The sequence below is a fragment of the Anas platyrhynchos genome, chromosome 2 (assembly GCF_047663525.1).
Source record: "Anas platyrhynchos isolate ZD024472 breed Pekin duck chromosome 2, IASCAAS_PekinDuck_T2T, whole genome shotgun sequence".
In the NCBI taxonomy this organism is placed as follows: Eukaryota; Metazoa; Chordata; class Aves; order Anseriformes; family Anatidae; genus Anas; species Anas platyrhynchos.
The window spans coordinates 24,120,465-24,140,622 of NC_092588.1; the positions used below are offsets into that span (position 1 = coordinate 24,120,465).

Below are 20,158 nucleotides of genomic sequence, written 5' to 3' on the forward strand. Positions count from 1 at the left end.
AGGATGATCAGAGCATTTGTGATTCAGAAACTGGCACACCTCTTTCTCCTGGAAGAATGCCTTGCATGAGGTCAAAGTTGAACCTCAAGAGGTAAAGCAAAATCTTCACCATTTCTTCCGCTTGGCTTCAGTAAAAGAAAATTTTATTAGCTCATATTGGAAGGTAAAACATAGAGTAACATGTTGGGGTAATTAAAGGTATTTTGGGTTTCTTGCCAAACAGATTTTAGCTCCAATACTTTGTAGTGCTCTTCATATTCTTATTAGATGTTATCAGTTGAGAAGAAACATGCTGCCAAAGAGAATCAGGATTTATGGCAAAACAATTAGCCCTACCCCAAACATCCAAAGTGAAAATTACTTACCTAAATATATTATTTTTATTTACTGTCTTAAATGAAGAGTAAAAACAACAACAACAAAAAAGGTAAATCTTCCTCCTGCCCAAGCACACCTTAACACTTTCTTTCCATAACGCAAAGAAACTAAGGCCTTGGTCCATGAACAAGGGCAGATTAAAGTCCAGTGGCAGAAGCAGCTGCTTCTTTTCAGGAGTAACTTTTATTGTTAAAAATTATAAAATAATTATTTTAAAAAATATGCTAGTAAAATGTTCACATTTACATAGTCTGTGGCTATTTATGTCAGCTCTAGCTGACAAACTATAGCTGTCAACCAGCAGGAAGCTGCTTCCCAAGTTTTTCAGACATCCCTGTTCCTAGGGTGTCAACGTCTGGGGAAGGATGAGAAGCAGGATGATGAATAGCAGAGGATTTTGACTGTTTCAGTCATTTTGCTGAATTTCTCAAATACGTTACCAAGAAAAAAGAACGCAGGTTTTCAGTGAAGATATACAATGAATATCTCTTTTGTCCCATTCATTGCCTCAAGTGACTGAGCTGTTTTTCCTTTCCTACAGGACTGCTGCTACTCATCTGCTCAATAGACACAACTTCTGCAGCAGGTGGAACAGCAAATACTGCATCAGACTATTACTCTGTATGACACTTTTACAGTCTCAGTCCAGAAAGCACTCTCAGTATACCGTGACTCTGCAGGGAGAAACACATAAAAGAGGTCTGCTGTATCATTTGCACACACCTGCACACAGAATCACACCTCTGAGAACACCATTAGCTGTCCTGTTCCAAGCTCTTCACTTTCTAAATGTCACTTACAGTATGCTGCTGCTGCTTCTTCCTTTTTTCTTTTTTAAACCTAAAATGAGACATCCACTATATTAAACTTTCTAACTAGACAGCAACCTGCCAGCCATAAACATTGCATTTTGCAGTGAGTGACCCCAGGGGACAGAAGAGATTTCTTCTTTCTCATCTATCATGACAACAGAAGTCCATTAAATGCCCTGACTACAATGCAGTTTATCTTCTGTCACGTGTGCTACTTCATGTTTTCAGTTATTTGAGAGAAAAATCAACTACTGCTTCAACTTTCCTAAGTCAATGTTTAATTCATTCGTATGTAAAATGTTTGGTTTCAGAATCTGGATTACAAAGTAATCCTCTAGGATCACAGTTAGCCTGTCTCCAGTATTACTTGTAAAACATTGTTTTTTTACAACAGCTTCTTGTCACACCTTTTATTAGTCCTCTTTTCCAGCTGCAGACCTTGAAGCATGGTTCTATGTGGAAAGCAAAGTTGGAAATAAAAGTTTGCTGAGAAGAAATTTTTTGAAGTCTTACAACCATTTCTAAGAGTGTAAAATTCTTTAAACAAGTAAAGAGGCATTCAAAATTAGGATCTTTCCCCTCTTTAGATTTAGTTAGAAACCAGAGAAAAACAGATTTTATTCAGAGACAAAATTCTCACATATACAGGCTGGGCTGCGTGTAATAGCAAATGAGAGTTGTGTGTCATATCAAGAGAGATTACAGTTTAGGAGGATAAGAAAAAAGCTGACAAAAAACAGAGAAAATTAAAATGTTTTACATTTGGCATTTATTATTTCACTGTCTAAAATGAATGTAATTTAAAATAAAAATGCCCTACCTGTTGCTACCTGCTTGATACAAGTCATGTTAATACCAGGGAGAAAATAATTCAAATTCTTGCATCCAGGACAATTCTAGTAGCCCACTGTGGTCTACACAAACTAAAAGAAATATTATTATGCTATTCTATAAAAATCCTACATTTCGATGTTTTCAAGAAAATTCATGATTTAAAAGTTTACACTTCTGCCATTAAATAATTTATACAGTGCTTATAAAAAGGACAGTTGAGATTATAACTTCTGGGAAAAGTATTTCACACCACTGTAACTAAAAACTTGCATCAAGTTACTTGATGTACCTTATGTATAAAAAGGGCATTTTTTAAAAGTAGTGTCCACATGTCATGGCAACACTTTGAGTTACTTTAACTGCTGTTAAAAAAGTTCATTTGAGAGCTCACAGAGTTCTTTAAGTTTGTCAAACTTTGATCCCCACTCGTGGAGGCAATCATAATTTAGATCTTCGTCATCACTAATGGAGTCTAAGGAACTAAGGCTCTCCGCAAGAGAGCATTCTCCTTCGAGGCAGTAAAAATGAACAGTGTCAGCTGGGAAACTCTGTAGGTCATTGTCTGCATCACAGATGATTTGAGAAACATAGTCCTTGAAGTCTGGAACACTGTCAACAGCTGATGTTGCTTGTTTTTGATGTGCACATTTTGGTACTGAGTCTCTTTTTCGGCCAGTGGGCGTCCTGGAGTATGGAGAAGCTGCCCTCAAGGACAGGTGGGGAAGGTTACGGAGAGGTTTCTTCAGTTCATTTATATCATAAGCAGTCTGGAAAACAAAAATGCAAATGTCAGAAAGAAACAACACGAGAGGAAACAGGTTCCCCAAAATGTTTTAACACCAGTGCAACACAAACCTGTATTCTGTGAGTTTTCTACAAACTGAAAAAAAGAGGAAAGTTCAGATACACTCTTTGATAGATGGCAGCCTCGAGCTAAATCAAGAACGCTGTGTTCAGAGCAGCCCTCTCAAAGGTGGCCACAAATAACCAGCATGAAAAGTATAGCTTGTGTTGAGATAGAAACCTCCAACTCAGAAAGCACTTCAGGTAAAAAAAATAAAAAATAAAAAAAGGCCAATTAGCTAATGACAATAAAGAAAAAAAAAATAAATATAAGGCCTGGAAAAGGAAGAGGAGTAGAAAATAGATGTGCAAAGAGTGAATTGAGACTGCATCATACCTGGTCACGTTCTCCACCTCCTTCTTCATTATAATTTAAGACATTTTCTCTAACATCCTCCCAGCTTTCACGCTCTTCAGGAATGTGGTAAATTCCTCCTTTCCGAAACCCTGAACTTCCCCACTGACTCCACACCGTGTAAGAGACCAAGAGAGCTGGAAGAAAAAAAATAGACATATTTGTTGTATGAAGTATGACAAAACACGACGCATGACAAACAAGCAGTTATGTGACTCCTGAGGTATTAAATCACCTCTTAATTTGACAAACAACTACCCGTAAGAAAAGTGTAATTGTTAATATATAAACAGCTTATATTCAGGAAGGTAAAGAGTCATCTATGTATATTACATCATAAACTTCATTAAAAGGGTATTTTACTTACCTAAAGGAATCCATTTAAATAGAAGGCATTTTGGCCAGTCTCTGGCCTTTCACCAATCCTGAGTAAATAAGATACCCAAAGTAAGTAAAACACTGTTTTAATGAAGGTTGCAAGTGTAATATAATCACTGGAGTCTTTACTATTCTAAGATGCAGATGCAGTTTTTCTTATTGATATGAGAAGCAGTTCTACGGCGAACTAAAATTTTGGCCAAGGTGTGCCTAAAAGTGCACACATTGTGAACATTTCTTTCTGCCCTGTACTCTTAAATAGGCTGGCTTTTGGGAGTGTAAATCCTCTAGAGAAGGATCTCTGCCTTCCTAATACGTGAGTAACACATGGCAGCTGTAGGTCCTAATGAAGGTTTGGGAATTTCAGATGGATAGGGCTGCACACATAGCTGGAAAATCCTTATTTAAGGAAGACTGAAAGCAAGTGATTCTGGAAGAGAGAAGTCCTAAATTTGCTTGAAGTGACTTCAAGCAAGTAAACTGTAAATATGTGTCGATTCCTGTCTCTTAGCATCCTCAAATGAACTCCCAATTAGTGATCTCCAGAAAAGGAGAAACACTAATCACAACATGAGGGTAAGCAGACTTGATTCCAACAAAGAGCAAGGTACAAGATTAAAACATAAAAATTAAAAAAAATAGTAAAACAACAACAATGAATACTTGTTTTCCTACCTAGGAAGACAAGGAGACACATGCTGATTGCCAGAATAGAGCCAGAGCTGAGCCCAACAGGTCTTCCAGCCTTCACCTGGCTGATTTCACACCATCTTCCCTTGTAGCCTTCGGGGCACTGGCAGATGGTCTTGTCCTGGGACTGAGCCACGCAGGTACCCCCATTCCTGCAGGTCCAGTGTCCGCAGGGTGATGAGGTACAGTGTCTGAGCCCACTAAGGCTGTCAACCACCTCCACTTTCCCAGCTGGACACCTGGCCAAGAAAAGCACAAGGGATCTGTCAGGCAGGCGATGCACCTGGAGCTGCATGCTGCATTGTGCAAAGCTTGTTACTACTTCATTAAAGGCAGTGATTACAGAATGCTCAAGCAAACCACACGTTGACATTGAGAGCATCAAACAGATGCAAAATCTAACAGTGAGCTAGTAGGCTCATGAAAATGTGAACATATATCCAGAAGATAAGCACAAGAGCTTCGTTCCTGCCTTAAAAAAGGGATTTACCAGCTTCTGAACCCCTTTTCTACAGAGGTCTTCAAAGCCCGTAGCAGGAAATGGGTAGCTGAGATTAATGGGAAAAGGGCTAGTGAGCACTTAGAATAAGCTTTGTGATGTTCATTTGGACCTTTGGGAAAGAGATGGTCATTGATCTGCTCAGAAGGACCCAGCTGTCTTTCAGGACTTGGATCTGTAGAGCAAGTAATTTCTTCTGATGTGTAATTGGAGGCCACACAGGAATACTGTGAGGAACACAGCCCTGCATTCTGCACTCTGATGAAAAAACACTCATGAATAGATAGAAGAGCCTTCATGTTTTTTTAACAACAGCACTGAAGAAAGGAGTGTCCCAAGGCACACTTTGGACCATCTCACAGCCTCTTTCAGCAACACATTGCTAGGCCTCAGAAGCACAAATTTTGGCTGAATTGAAGGAATTCAAGTGGTACCTTCTCCTGCTCCTGCATGGTGTTTTGTTGTTGTTGTTTGGTTTGTTTTCTGAGCATGCAATATTATGCTTGTATTTTGATTTGCATATTTTAATGTAATTTCTGAATATTTTCTTTACGAGTTGACTCTTTCCCAAGGAACTAACTGCATAGGATACCAGGCTGGTGGGCTTTGGTTCTGACCCTTGGCAGCCAATTTTAGAACTCAGTTTTGTGACAGTCTTGTTTTGAAAGTCCCATTGCTTCATACAAAGTAGGACTAACTTCAGCTTCTTTACAAGACATATATATGATATATTCTCTCTCTATCTCTCTCTCTCTATAATGTATACACAATATATATACGTTGTACTAATACAATGCATATTTTCACACAGACTAGCAGAAAACAAAGCTTTTGCAATCCAGCTTTTATCAAAGGGCATTTCATTTCCACGCTGGCCTGTGATTTTCTCACCATAGGGAGAAAAAAAAAAAAAGGTAGAATAAGTAGGTTGGTCCCACCTCAGACTTGCAGGAAAAAGCAAGTTTGGCTCACAGTAGGAGATGAGATGGAGAGCAGGATGTGCTTGGGATGCCCTCTCTGGTCAGAAGCAGCAGGGAGTTTCACTGTTAAAAGCAATTTGTCCAACCTAGAGTGGAAAAAAAGAGCTTCCCAACCACCCCTGGGTGAAAAAAAATAAAAGCTTAATGTACCGGCATTCGTATTTTCTCCACAGGTCTACGCAGAGGAAAGGGCTGTAACAGGGCTGGCTGCTGCAGGCACTGGAATGGCATCCCATCGTGACACCCTGCCGCCTCCGAATTAAGCCAAACTCTGTGCTCTTGCCTTCCACGAGAAGTGGCTGACCATTCAGCTGGACGTCACGCAAACAACCTGCATAAGGAAGGGGAGTGCACATAGAAATATGTTGAGTTAGTAACTTCCCTACCTTCCTTTCCCCCAACAGATAAACAGACCTTAAAGCATGCTGAAATACAGAAAAAAAAATATGTAATGATCCTTAGATGACTTATCTGTTTTATTTTAGAAGAGCTATAGGACACGTGCCCATGTGCTCTACCCCCTCTGCAGATTGACAATACTTCTCCAGAACAGCTCCCCTAAATTAATCTAGACTTAAAATCTTAGAAGTGGAGCTGACTGAGAAGCAACACACTGGAAAAAGCTGTCTTCTATTCAGGCACAGTCTCAAAGTCCTAGCATCCCCACCCCAGGAAATGGAGACAGCACCATGGATTGTCTCCCAAGTCTTTCTTGTCTTTCCAGGACATGTTGTGTCTGGTTCTTAAACCCATCCAAGGGGAAAAGGGATTGAAGATCACAGTACAATTTCCCTACTTGCAACATTTGACATGGGAAATGAAAATACGAAGTGCTACAGGAGATTTCACATCATCACTAGAACCAGCTACAACGGTAAATGGAGAGATGAACACTAGCTCTGACTTCCCTAGTAGATGAAGTGGGGTTTCATGGGCACAGTAGTGTGCGTGGGAGTTCTTACTTTTGTTTTAGACTCTCCAGCATACTCAAAGATGGCACCTTTAGGTTGCAATTGCCTTCTTTTGAGAGTTCATCACATCACTTACCTTGGAAATCGCTCTCTGAATGACTGGGAAAGCGGCTTCCCAGCACAACGCTTGCCCAATCCATTTCAAACCATCTGTTCGTGCCCAAGACAGAGGTCACTTCTTGATCACCTCCACCACTGTTAACACGCAGCGTAAATTCGTTGTTGTAGCGCTCCATGGTCAGCAGAACCCACTGGCCATTATTAATACGTAACGTCGTCAGTCTCAGAGAGTGATTCTTGTCCCCCAAGCTGATGTTAACGCAAAAGAAACCCTCATCCACCTAAAAGACAATAAAAACCTTTACTAACAGAAATGCACTCGTGTTATTGCATTGTCCTGTCTCAAACCAAATCAAACCAAAAAAAAAAAACCAAAAACCACCAACACAGACCTTAGCTTTTAAAATTGAAATATCACACTTGCTTTTAAGGGTGTGAAAAAGTCTTTATTCACAGAGAAAACAAGAATACTTTAGGTCCAGGAATGATCAGCTTCTTTCATCACAGGCCACTCTTTCTCCTAACTCAGATGAATCTTTTTACCGGTCTTCTCCCTGGTGATACCCATCCCTGTCTTCCCAGCTGACTCTGCCCTTACAATTGTAATAATTAGCCTTTGCCTGGCTAATATAATCCAGACAGCTCTTTTTTTTTTTCTTTTTTTTTTTTTTAGCAAAAACAAAGATGTAGAGAGAGTCTTTATTGCCAGAGACAGATAAAAGCAAAGGGAAAAGGCAAGCAGGACAAAACAATCTTCTGGCTGTGCTTTATTTTCACAACAAAAATAAGAGCAGCTGCCCTCACGCGGTGAATTCTTGCTCCTTATTACGTTATAAATAGGTGTCCTTAACCAGAAACTGCATCTACGTCTCCTGTTGGGATACTCCACGACAAATGAAGAGGACTGGAGCAGAAGAGCTTTTGGGGCACCCACCTCCAGCCGCATGTACGCGCTCCCATCTGCGGAGGCCAAGCTGAGCAGGGTGCTGCGGGAGATGCGGGTGCGCACCATCAGCCGCACACGAGTGCTGCGAGCGCTGCGAGTGCTCCTCGGCTCGTAGTGGATCCAGCTGTCCCTTCCAAAAGCCCACTCTGGAAGAACTAAGCACAACGCACACACAAAAACAAGGAGGAAATCTCAGAATGAGTTGCTCTTCCCATCAACCCGGGGAATCCACTTGAGAGTCTTCCAGCAGAGACTTTGATGAATTTGCTTCCATTTTTGTGGAAATCAGTTACCACTAAACCCAGAGCCTGGTGCTTTTATGCAGCAGGTTCCCACTTGAGTCTCATTACCTGACTGCAGTCCTAGGTCTCCTCGTTCTGGACACAGCCTAGTTGAAAAAATAAATTTCTTCCAAACAAGACAAGATGTAATCCAAGTTTATGGCTATACAGGAAGAATACTGAGTCACCAATATCTAAGCTGAGGTCAGAACCACTTAAATAAAAACCCAAAAAGTGCCAAAAAGTGGGTGGTGGGGCACTTAGTCTGGTTCCCAGGACATGAAACATCATATGATAGAGACTTAACTTCTGCATTCTCTTTCTCTCTCACTGTTTCTCCTATCAATTTTCCTTCCTAAAGTTAATTTTCTTTTCTCTTTTAATTTATTGCTTTGTATCACTCTTCCTACCCCACTGTTCTCTTTTGCTCAATATCTCTGCAGCAGCAGGCTCTAGCTGATGAGCAGGGATGGATTTTCTTGGGACACTACAGTGATTCCTGACCCTCGCTGTCTGCTCCTTGCTGTGAGTGCGGCTCTGCCATTTGTAAAGCATCAGCTCAACACCAGCATCTGCAGCCCAAAATATTAGAAGAAACCGGAACCAATCGGAGTTTTCCTAATACAGCAGGATGTGACTTGTGGATTTTAAGTAATTAGTTTCTGAGCACTTGGTTTCTCACACAGTGGTGTGGGGTAGGAATCAATACAGTTGTCCCAAAGAAGCAGCTGGGTTTATGAAGCAGCATCCCAAGATAATGCAAACCAGAATAAGACTTAAATATAGGCAGATGTTTAAAAACCAGCATCATCTGTCTGCAGAACATTAATACAAATAACTGAGCTATATTGACCGCTTACGTGGTCATTATAAACACTTGAAACAATGAAGGCTCCAGGCCTAGAATGTGCCAGTCGTGATGCCAATCCTCACCACAGCAGACAAGCTTCCACTGGGTAATTTAATGTCACCTTTTAAGTCTTGTGTGGGAGACGGAGAAAGAAAGAAAGGGGCTGGCTGCTTGCAGGGTGTTATTGTTCTGCATGCAAGATGGAAAAGTAAGAGCACGAAGCTGAAAGGATATGTGCAATCACCACAAATTGTGTCTATTAATCACAACGCATTGATGCAATGCTACCTAACACGTGCTCCTTTCCAACTGATTGCTGCTGCTCATCCTCTCCCGTAGCTCACTCAAATTAAGGGGATGAGGGAGCAAATTCTCTCATGCTACACAAAGCCCTGGGTGTTATGGGGCGCTGGTCCTGATAGTTTGTTACAACCAACCCCATCATCCCTACCTAGAGGGATCAAGCAGACTCAGGGCAGGTAAAGTCCCAGTAAACACCTGTAACTCCAGTCTGCTTTCTGCTTCTGAGCACAGGCTGCTGAAGGTATGTGCAGGCCAGAGCCAACCTCAAGCATGTGTGCCCTGCACATGGCTGCAGGCAACTAGGAGCACTTCACACATTAAAGGACTTATTTCTTAGATTTTTGAATTGTGCTAAAACTTTGTAATTTCTTACAATGGCTCTGAGGTTTTCATTACAGCTCCTTGTATGCTTTTGTTCTCTGATGCACATTTCATGCTGATTTTGCACAGGATACCACATTTGCTGGAGCTGGCCTCGTGTTATGTCCCCACATGAACCCACCGCTGTGGTCTAAGGGCATTGCACAACCTTCAATTCATTCCAGTGGCAGAGGGAAATGTAATTATCCCCCTTTTATGGATGGAAAATTGGACCTGAGGACTTGAGGGTTGTGTCCCCAGGTTTTACAGATAGAACATATCAAGCTGGCACCTAATCACTCTTAAGACCACTGCAAGATGATGAACAGAACCATGTTCCTTAAACTAAATTTTTTGATCAGTATGGTCAGAGGAAGAATGCCCAATGCAAAATGTTTCATCCTTCACCACTGAGAAATAAGGTGTTGTGATGAAAAAGGCAAACCAACCCATCTAACCACTTGCCACAGTATGGCAGGTCTCATCAAGACCCCATCCGTGACATTACCTGTATTCAACACGAGTTAGGATATTTACATTGCTGCAGATCTAAAACACTCCCAGAAGGCAGCTCAAAGTGGTAGCAAACAGAGCTGTGTGTTTGATGCTGTTCCCACAGACCCTTGCATGAATTTCTCCCTAGAGCTTGCAGTACCTTTGTCACAGGCTGGTCCAGCGTATCCTGGGGAGCAGTCACAGCGGACGAAGTCCCAGCCACCAACACACTTGCCGTGGACACCACAGGAGGCCACCCCAGCGCTCTGACACATTTCATCCGTAAGGACGCACCCGGGAGCGCTGTTCAAGGACTCTGCAGGGTGCTCTAAATCATACACCTAGGCAAGGACAAAGGGAAGCATCACACCAGGTGTCCACAGTTGACACTGGCAGATCCCAGGTCGGTTTTAGCAGCCCTACCTTACTGTCAACAACGACATTGCGAATGCAGCCAACGAACCCTTTGAAGTGCTTTTGTGAGGTGTGGTAAGGCAAAGTCTTCTTAACGCCCCCCAGCTGCAGGGGCTGATGGCCACTGAAGAGCCTGCCCATGTTGAGGGGAAGACAAAGAAAGAAATAATTAGTGGAAAGAATTACTACAGTTTGGCTGAATTTTCTTTTCCTTCTCCCTCATCCTTTTCCTTAGATCTTTTGAGCTATTATGTTTCCAGTTTGCTTGTTGTTTGTTTGTTTTGCTTGTCTGTTTGTTTTTTACCTCCAAGTTTCCACAGTCTCTTCAGAGGCTTCACAGGCAGACAGATCCACTGGGGACATCTTCTTACCAACACTGTTGCTATCTCTAACTGAGCTGTTTACGCAGTGGTCAAGAACCAGCTTCACTTTCTGGAGAAAGGTATTATTTGAAATAATTGCATCTGGAGACACGCGTACATTTTAACTACACATTTTCTTTCACTTAGCAGAAGGGGGATGTTAACTAGTGGTTACATTGTAGGAGACTTTATTAAAATACTAAAACAGTTCTATACGCTAATCTGGAGAGTTGGAGTATAACTAAGGAGCTGTACAAACAAAAGGTCTGATTCTACCATGACCAGGCAAAGTCTCTGACAGGGCAGAGAGAAGGCAGGATTTTCTTGGAGTTTGCTGCCAAATCAGAACCCAAAGAGACAAGCTAGCAGAGCAGATATCTGCCAGGTTCCCTGTTCCAGATCCTGACATACCCACTGCTTTCTATTATGGGGGAGAGAAAGGGGCAACCTAGCAGATGGCTTCACCAGTGTTACACCAGCAAGAAGTTCCCCTTACACAAAAGCACTTCTATCTTCTTTGAGTCACCTGGTGGGGTAGGGTTTCCCACTCCAAGAAATTAAGGATATTTCACTTCATCAGCCCAGGGTGCATCTCATCCCCTGGATTATCATAAATCCAAGCAATAGATCATTAACAGATCATTAATAATAATAAATAACAGATGATAGATCATTAAACAAAAAACAGAAGGGCCCATGTCAAAGGTGGGTCAGACCTCTAAGGCCTTGCTCTGATTGACTGCCTCAAGACTAAGGGGATATCTGAGCTGACAAACTTCAGTCCCTGCCCTTGCAGCGATGGGATGATTGTTGAAAGAGCTCAACAGACACAAAAAGGGGTTCTGAAGGGGTTCTAGATACAGGAATCAGTGCTTTGCCAGGATTGCCCATATTCACACTTGCCTTTCCATCATTTATAATTTTTATGTTGTGCCAGCGGCGATCTGCGACATTCACTTTTGGGGACAGCTGCAGGAAAAGCTCGCCAGAGCCATGGCTCACAGTCAGCACCGGGACACCACCAGAGAGCTCTGCAGAGAAAAGACAGTTACAGGATAAGCACCCACCACGTTCCTGTATGCAACTGGCTGTGTCACCCTCAAATTTTAGTCTGAGGAGCTCTTTAGCCAGTGGAGGGAACTCAGTTTTAAAACATTCAGCTTCTAACATGCTGACAGGACACACGCTGGGCATAGTGGCAAATCAGTCTGCATTCTCCTTATTCCCCAAAAGTAACTTTCTGAACCTTTTTATTTTTTAAATTAAAAAAAAGCCACCAATACTATTAACCGCAAGTAATTCATGTTCATGCAACCACACAGAACAAGTACCCATGAAGTCACTTACCCAGTGCCATGAAATCTTTCAGCTCTCCAGGCTGCTCCCGTGCTACAGGTCCCTGGTACAACAGAAGGCCGTCGGGGACCTCAGTGATAAACTCCAAGGAGATGCGGCTCTCAAAGCAAGGCTTGAGAGGAGGGAACCAGGCGTAACCGCGGCCTCTGAAGCTGTGCTTTGTCTGCTGGCAGTCTGGCCCGTGGAAATTAGGAGAGCATTTGCATCTATTGAAAAGAAAAATTAAGAAAAAAAATCCACCATGCGAGCAGAACTGGCTAAAGGCTTATCCCACAGCAGGACCCTCCACTCTGATCACAAGAGCCTCTGATGCCTTGGCCATGGTGAGAGTTAAATAAGCACTAGCAAAACTTCCATTATAAAACGTCCTCCGTTCACTTGTTTGTATAGACACAACTTATCTTAAGATCTAAATCATCTAAGGTAAGATTAATTGCCTAATATTCAGCAAGATAATTCTATGAGTAAATGGTGGAGCCTTCCTAAATGACCCCTCACAAAACCACTGAAAATGGAGCAGAAGTAATGGAGCTTCAGAACTGAGCAGATAATACGTGGCAGAGTGCTACCAAGGATAACAGTGTTTCTGGGCAGCAAAATTTCTCTACCTGATTACACCTGAGCAGCACTGTCAGGCTCAGGTCTTAACTATGACAAGGGCTTCTAGAGAAGAAGAGAAGAGCTCCTCAGGAAAGGCTTGTTAGTTGTTTCAGCCTTCCTATGCTGGGATGACGATTTTTAAGCAAACATGCTTAAGGTTTCCCTTCTGGAAGGGTACTAGGCTCATTCTGAGCTAACCCAGTCCCACTGTTTTTTTCATCTTCATGCTATTTTCTCTATGAGACGTAATTTTTGAAGAAAAAAGTCAAGGCAAGGAACATTTGGAAGATGTTATTAAGTGACGTTAAGTGACATGATTAAAATGTTTAATAACATTGAGGTAGGCTGCACGAAACAAAAAACATTTTGCAGGGTGACATTAAAGGAACCATGACTGCCTGCAAAATCCCCAAGGTTTACCTGGAGGCTATGACAAACCAAAGCACCTATCTGGAAATAAGAATTTTATTTGCAGGACCTGTGTGAAGTCCAACAATCAGTCACAGTGAGAAGCCACGCAATGACACCTCCCCAAGCCTCCTGTCCTCCTCCCCACACACCGAGCAGAAGCACTCTGCCTGCACCCTGGGCAAAGCCCCACCAACCTGTAGCCCAAATCAGTATCCACACACGTGCCACCGTTGAGGCAAGGGTTCGTCTGGTACGAGGAGCAGGAGAGATGGGGACTCTCCCGAGCCGCACAGCCACACAGGGCACTGCTCAGGACTGTCACAGACACCAGCGAAACACTTCCAGCTGTGGTGATCGTTGGCACATGACTCTGCTCATGCTTGCTGCTGCATCCGCTGCTGTGAGTGCAGTTTGCAGTCACACATTCATCAATGCCAATCTGGGTGATATTTATAGCCAAGATGTTTTCCAGCTGTGGAGAACAATTAGTTGCATTCATCTGACTTTTCCACAAAGGGGAAGCTCACAGATGACAGACGTGAAAAGCCCAAGTCTTATTTATTCTCAAAACTGGTTGCTGTGCCATTTCCTTCCAACATCTACCTCACTCTGTCCAGTCAAAGGCAGTTCAGCCTGGTAGCTGTTAAGGCAAAAGCCTTGTTATATAAAGTCATTTACAGTGTGAGTGAGCATTTAGAAGACAAAAATATTGTCATATTCATCATAAGTAGAGTGGATAAGTTTTATTCACTTATAGTTCTGATGGATTATTTACATAGAATCTGAGTTGTACTTTTAATTTGGATTTATGCCTTAATATTGAGAAGGGTGAACTGCCCTTGGCAATGAAGAAATACCTTTTCTGGCAACAGTGAGTTATTACTGCAGCACTGATTATAAACATAGCTACTTTATTAGATTTTAAATGCACGTTTCCAACCTGTTTCTCCACTGGGTAATGGTTATTTTACTGCTCTGCCCTCTTAACCCAGGAAACTGGAAGTGTTGAGTGAACACAGGTTTCTGAGCTTCAGCTACAGAACATTTCTGTGTAGGAGAATATAAACTGAAATATTAAGACCGCATGTACAAAGGTAATTTACACACTCTTTATACAGGATTTTACACTCTCTTTCTCATAGGAGAAACATGTTTACATTCCTAAAAGTTTGCTCATGGTGTTTGGGTGACTCAATTTGTATTTATAGGCTGGCTTCTAAAGCATTCATATTCAAAACTTTAAATATAAATGTTAAAGGACTATTTGACTTTACTGATTAAAATTATCCATTTTTCTCACACATTATTCTCTCAGTCATTCTAAATATGCACATTCACTAGGCAGTGTTTGTTATCTGAGTAGACACAACGGGAAGATGCTGTGGTTTCATATGTAGCATAAATACTTACCCATGCTCTGGAGGCTGCTACATTGCCATTAAGTTTTTCTGCTTTATAATAGGGTGGACCATAAACTGCAAACCAAACATCAACGCCTCGGGTTTGACTTGGGCTATTTAACACACTGAAAATGTGAACATTTTCAAGTGGGGCAGACAAGATTTCTGAAAGCAGCTTCTTCATCTGGTTGTATTTACTCTCTTTTTCAGGGGATTGGGATATGAACTCCTCTGGGGTGATATCTGTAAACAGAATTTAAAAACCTGACAAACACTTATCTTGCAACTGTTGTAGCAATAAAAGAGGGACAGAACAAATATTAAGGCTGCAGAAAATGCACTCAACTGCAAATTTATGAGTGTTTTCATTTTTAGGCTCTGAAATTTTCCGTGCTGGCTTCTGCTTAGGATTTGTGTAATGAGGCTTTTTAATTCTCATTCATTTCTATTTTTTTTTTCATTCTTTTAAATCAGAAACATGGTTAAGATTTTATTTTTTCACAATGATTGAAACAATCTGGCGAATTTCAGGGAGCCAGTTGTTCAAATGAGGATTTTTTTCTGAAACATAAATCGCTGTTTTGTTGAAAAGTCGATGTAGAAATCTTGTACCTATTCTCCTGCATCAGACAAGCATTTCTTGCTGACTTTTCTCCAGAGATATTCCTTACGTGCAGGAAGGACATGTCAGAGAACCATGCAAATGAAGATGCATTTTCAAACCTTTATCTATCAAGCCATTAGCTCCTAAGTTTAAGGGCATTAGAATTCTAAATAACACAGTAGTAACATTGAAGAGGTAGATTTCAGTATTACGATTCTAACATACTTCATCACCTTCCTTACCTTTTATTCGTACAGAACCAGCATTACGGAGGGCATCGTCTCTGATCTCCTTCACCGTAACCTTTACGGTTGAAACAACGTCTGGCCAGACTCCATCAATGACTCTAACTCTTAGGTTGTATGTTCCTGCTGGGGTTCCTTCCTTAATAGTCAGCAAACCTGAGTTATCATTAAGGATAAAGTACCTGTAATAAGAGTTAAGCCAAGGAACAAGCTATGAGAAGTTAAAGAGCTGAGAAGTAATTACTATCATTGATAGTTCCTCTGATCCACTTTGTTTTGGGAAAGCTACCAAAGACAGCAGATGTGGTCCCTCATGCAGGGACAGTGCAGAACAGAACATTTTTACATTGCCTGTTGGCTCCTAATGACCTCCACCAGTATATTGAGAAAGTTTCTTCCTGCTTCTATGCCATAAAAACCATGCAGGGAGACTCACGCTACTACAGGCATAACTTTGGAAACTGTGTGAACTCCTAGTTCAGATATATTCATCAAGAGTGACTCACAGCAGGCACAACACACATCTGAACAGCACGTGGACATCTCGGCCCTGCTCATAATCCAGACACTGTGGTGGGAACACCTCCAACACACATAACGTTTAAGAACAGTGGTGACACTGAAATACCAAATTCCAAGAGCTTGGAGGAAAGAGGATGGAAGGCAGTGGGTATTTTTTCTGTAGTGGGTCACTGATATTTTTTATGGATATGACTACAACTGGGGGATTGTGAACGGTGTCCTAGTGGATAGGACACACCATTAGGCAACAGGAAATGGATCAGTTTGGCATTTGGCATTATCTACTGTCATTTCACAGTCAGAAAGGTTTTTGGAGAGCTACACACAAGCATCTAACCAAGAACATGCTTTTGCACACTTGTTTTCAAAGAGAGACAGTTTAAATACATTCTGTGTTTCAGCATCCAGGCAAGTTTTCCATACATTTCACCCAACTTCCATTTTTCTCTCTAAATACCTTGATGTTTTTCCTTCAAATTGGTAGATTTTGCGATCCCAGTCATCATTATCAGGGGCACGGACTTGTCCCAGGATGGTCATAGGTAGGATACCTAAAACAACACAGCATGCAAGTGGCATAGTCAGAATGATACCATTACACAAACAGGTCAGCCACTCCAGTTTTCCTGGCTTGCCTTAAACCTAAAACCTCTACAGAAATAATTGTCATGATTCTTTACAGAAGATGGGCACCAGTTTGTAAACACCACGTCCTGTCCTGTGTGGGTAATAAGGGGTGTTTTTTTGCTGTATGTCTACATAGATTAAACTCAAGCAGAGGCTGCACGGAAAAGCAGTCAGGAAGGAAAAAGCTAGCCACCTCTGAAGAAAGATAAAAGAGAGATTCAGGAACAATGCCACAATAATCCCTCCCATTATTTTAGCTGCCGTGCCCAACCAGCTTACAGAGTGGTTTAGACAGGGGTTGGGGTTTGGCAGAACAGCCAAAATATTGACTGGATGACAAAGGGCAAAAAACAATAGCAATTAGGAGGAAATTACAGCAAGATAGAGAGGATGTCCAAAACACAGTAACCAGGCTTATTTGGAGTAGGTGGTGAGACTCTGGGATAAGAGGAAAAGCTGCATATATTCTGCTGTTTTTAAATCCTCTAAGAAAAACTCACAAATAAGTATTTTTGATTGTTTGTTTTTAACCAAAAGCTATTTCTGAAGGAAAGATCCACCAATATCTCAATTCATTCTTGATATCTCAATTCATTCTCATATTCATTCTCATATCTCAATATGAGAATATTCATTCTCATATTTCAAGTCTCAAATCTACTGAGTAAAGAATCAAGGATACACAAGGAGCAAAAGCTGTGGGATTTCACCTTCTGAAAGGAAACACCACAAACCCCGACATCTGAGGGCTGCAGGCAACAAGGAGAGAAAACTGTACATGTCCTGCAGCTGGGACAACATTCATCTGATATTTTGCTGTATGCGTGATGCCCTGGTGTTTGATTCCTATATCATATGAATGCAACACACAACACACTGCTAGCCTTCTGATTCTGTTACCTTAAAACCACTTGCTATTCCCTCCCATAAATTAGCAGGACAGGTGACTTTAACCTTTAAACAAGCAACTAAAAGAGAATTCAGATGTAATAAAAAGATTTGGTACTTAGGTTAGAAGCAGAGGTTCTCAGTATTTGCAAGAGTTTCCTCAGCAAAAAGCAGCAAGGTCTGAACTCGAGAGTGAGCACAAAACAGACAGAACATTTTGATACAAATAGATATAATAACAGATATAAATAAATAAATAATAATAGATATAAATAACAGCGTTTGTCAGCTGAAGGCTGATAGGAACGTCTCAGGCAATTTACACGAGTTCAAGTTAAGAGTATTAATTGATACCAAACTGACTGTTCAGTTCAGTCTGTGCAGGGAACAAGGTTCTCTGAATAATTCAGATTCAGCCCAGCAACATTCTGAGTTCTTTTCTTTTCCCCTGGAATGTTAACTTTGCTGGAAAACTGCATTTGAAATCAAGGGATCATTACTCAAATGTGACAGCGGTCAGCCAGCTAACCTCCTAATTCAAGGCTGGCTCAGCTTCTCCCACAAACCAAGTGGCCCAGAGTCCCTTCCCTTGCACACCTACTGTTCTTCTTGTGGGCTTGAGCAAACTTCAGTAATTCTTCCACTGAGATCTTATGTGGAAGAGTCTCTTGTGAACCTCACAGCTGCTCCTTTGGCCTCGCTGTTACACCTGGAAGCAAGCATCAGAGAGGGCCTTACCGTCGTAGCTGTAGATGAGGCACTCCATGTAACCAGCTGAATGCGGGTGGTCGTTCTGGTCGCCGATATTCACAGTTAAGGTGTTGGTGGAGCTCATGGGTGGCACCCCGCTGTCTGTGATCAGGACGGGCAGGTAGAAGACCTTGTGCACTTCCCTGTCGAAGGTACGCAGCGCAGTGAGCTGGGCGCTTCCGTTGTAGAAGTCCTGCAAGTGGAAATTACCTGGACTATCAGAATTGCTGAGTAACTGGAAGGAGAAGGGCGCTCCGTTAGCAGCAGTGTCTCGGTCCTTAGCATACAGCAAAGCAGATGTCTCGTTCATTTGGACTACCTGAGGAGCAGCTGTGTTTTCCCACACCACGGGGTTATAATGAGCCTCAAACTCCGGCCCGTTGTCATTTACGTCCTGCAGAGTCACTACAACAGTGGCACTGCCTGCCAGAGGGGGCTGCCCCATATCTGTGGCGATAACGGTGAGCTGGTACTGTGTCACTGCCTCATAATCCAGCAGTCCTGCGACGACCACCCAGCCATCACTAGCCACAGAGAACTGGCCACCAGGGTCAGACTTGTTCAGCAGGTGGAAAGAAAACCTTCCGTTCAGGCCAGAATCCAAATCAACAGCAGAAACCTGAACAACTTTGGTGCCTACAGGCACGTCTTCCCCCAGAGCAGCCACTTCATAGAATTGGGGGTAGAAGAGTGGGGCATGGTCGTTGGCATCCTCTACGTAGATCACGCAGTGAGCGATGCTGAAGAAATCCACGTCCTCTGCTTTCAGAGTCAAATTGAACACCCTCTCGTGAGGCTTCTCGAAGTCAATCCGCTTTCGCAGCCGGATGAACCCGCAGTTGTTGACTTTGTCTGTCTCCACGGAGAACTTGCGGTCGGTGTCGCCGTCGAGGATGCTGAACGTCACCATGGCGTTTTCCCCCTCATCCCTGTCCGTAGCAGACACCACCGCAACCTCGGTGTTAATGCTCGCGTTCTCTGAGATGAATGCTGTGTAGATTCTTTGCAGGAAGACCGGAGCGTGGTCGTTCACATCAGTCACCAAAATCGTGGCAGTGCCTGTCCCAGTCAGCCCCCCTCCGTCCTTGGCCTCCACCACCAGCAGATACCTGTCCTCCTTCTCCCGGTCCAGGGAGCCAAGCATGGTGTAGATGGTGCCGCTAGCAGAGTTAATTGAGAACAAGTTGAGGTTAATTTCATTTTGGACGTTCTGAACGATTCTGTAGGTTAGCACAGCGTTCGTGCCAGCTTTTGGGTCATCAAAGTCCACCGCGGTCATCTCCATAACAGCCGTGTCTGCCGGGGAATCCTCAGGGACGTGACCCACGAAACAACCAGCCGACACACAGAGGAAAAGGGGCGCGTTGTCGTTCACGTCCCTCACTTCTATGACAACATCTGCAAAGCCAGTCAGTCCCTCCCCACTCTCATCTGTTGCGAGAACGAGGAAGCGCCACGTTGATCGCTTCTCGCGGTCTAACCTCCTGTTTGTGCTGATCTCACCCGTGTTCTTGTTGATGCTGAATTCGCTCCCGGCCCCCTGTCCGTGCAGGGAATAGCTGATGGCATTTTGATCAGCTGCTTGGTCAGGGTCTGTTGCAGAAACCTAGAAGAAACCACAGCAGGGAAGTGTTTATGCAACGGAAACCAGGAAAACGCCGTTCTTTTATTGATGTCAATTTGTATTGTGCAGGCTACAAAAATAGCATGAAATTTAACAACAAACATCTCTTGGTTTCAGTCGCTCAGGTCAAGCACTCTTTCAATAAACATCAGTGCACAGCCTAGAGAAACAAAAAGATGGTGTTTAGACAGGCTAATGTATTCTTCTTCCCGTTATATTCTGGGAAGAGGAAATAACTCCAGCAAGAAGCAAGTGGTAATAATAATAATAATAGCTCTGCTGAGCACATGTTTCTTATGAAACTCTTCAGAGCTGTAATA

General features: G+C 42.5%; 1 protein-coding gene across 2 annotated transcripts in view; it reads right to left on the reverse strand.

Annotated features, from left to right (window-relative positions):
* Positions 1-1,931: 1,931 nt before the first annotated feature.
* Positions 1,932-20,158, reverse strand: part of LOC101793684 (neural-cadherin) — a 39,794-nt gene continuing 21,567 nt past the window's right edge. Inside the window, exons 18-33 of one of the 2 annotated variants that reach the window (XM_027452482.3) lie at positions 18,203-19,820; positions 16,407-16,500; positions 15,425-15,609; positions 14,589-14,821; positions 13,373-13,650; positions 12,159-12,373; positions 11,715-11,842; positions 10,754-10,881; positions 10,459-10,582; positions 10,196-10,376; positions 7,735-7,901; positions 6,817-7,081; positions 5,920-6,100; positions 4,276-4,529; positions 3,205-3,359; positions 1,932-2,791 (exon numbers count right to left, since the gene is read on the reverse strand). In XM_027452482.3, coding sequence (XP_027308283.3) covers positions 2,390-2,791; positions 3,205-3,359; positions 4,276-4,529; positions 5,920-6,100; positions 6,817-7,081; positions 7,735-7,901; positions 10,196-10,376; positions 10,459-10,582; positions 10,754-10,881; positions 11,715-11,842; positions 12,159-12,373; positions 13,373-13,650; positions 14,589-14,821; positions 15,425-15,609; positions 16,407-16,500; positions 18,203-19,820 — 4,608 coding nt within the window. In that variant the 3' untranslated portion in view covers positions 1,932-2,389. Of the gene's footprint in view, positions 2,792-3,204; positions 3,360-3,589; positions 3,648-4,275; positions 4,530-5,919; positions 6,101-6,816; positions 7,082-7,734; positions 7,902-10,195; positions 10,377-10,458; positions 10,583-10,753; positions 10,882-11,714; positions 11,843-12,158; positions 12,374-13,372; positions 13,651-14,588; positions 14,822-15,424; positions 15,610-16,406; positions 16,501-18,202; positions 19,821-20,158 lie in introns of those variants that run through there. The other variant, XM_072034454.1, reaches the window with a different exon arrangement.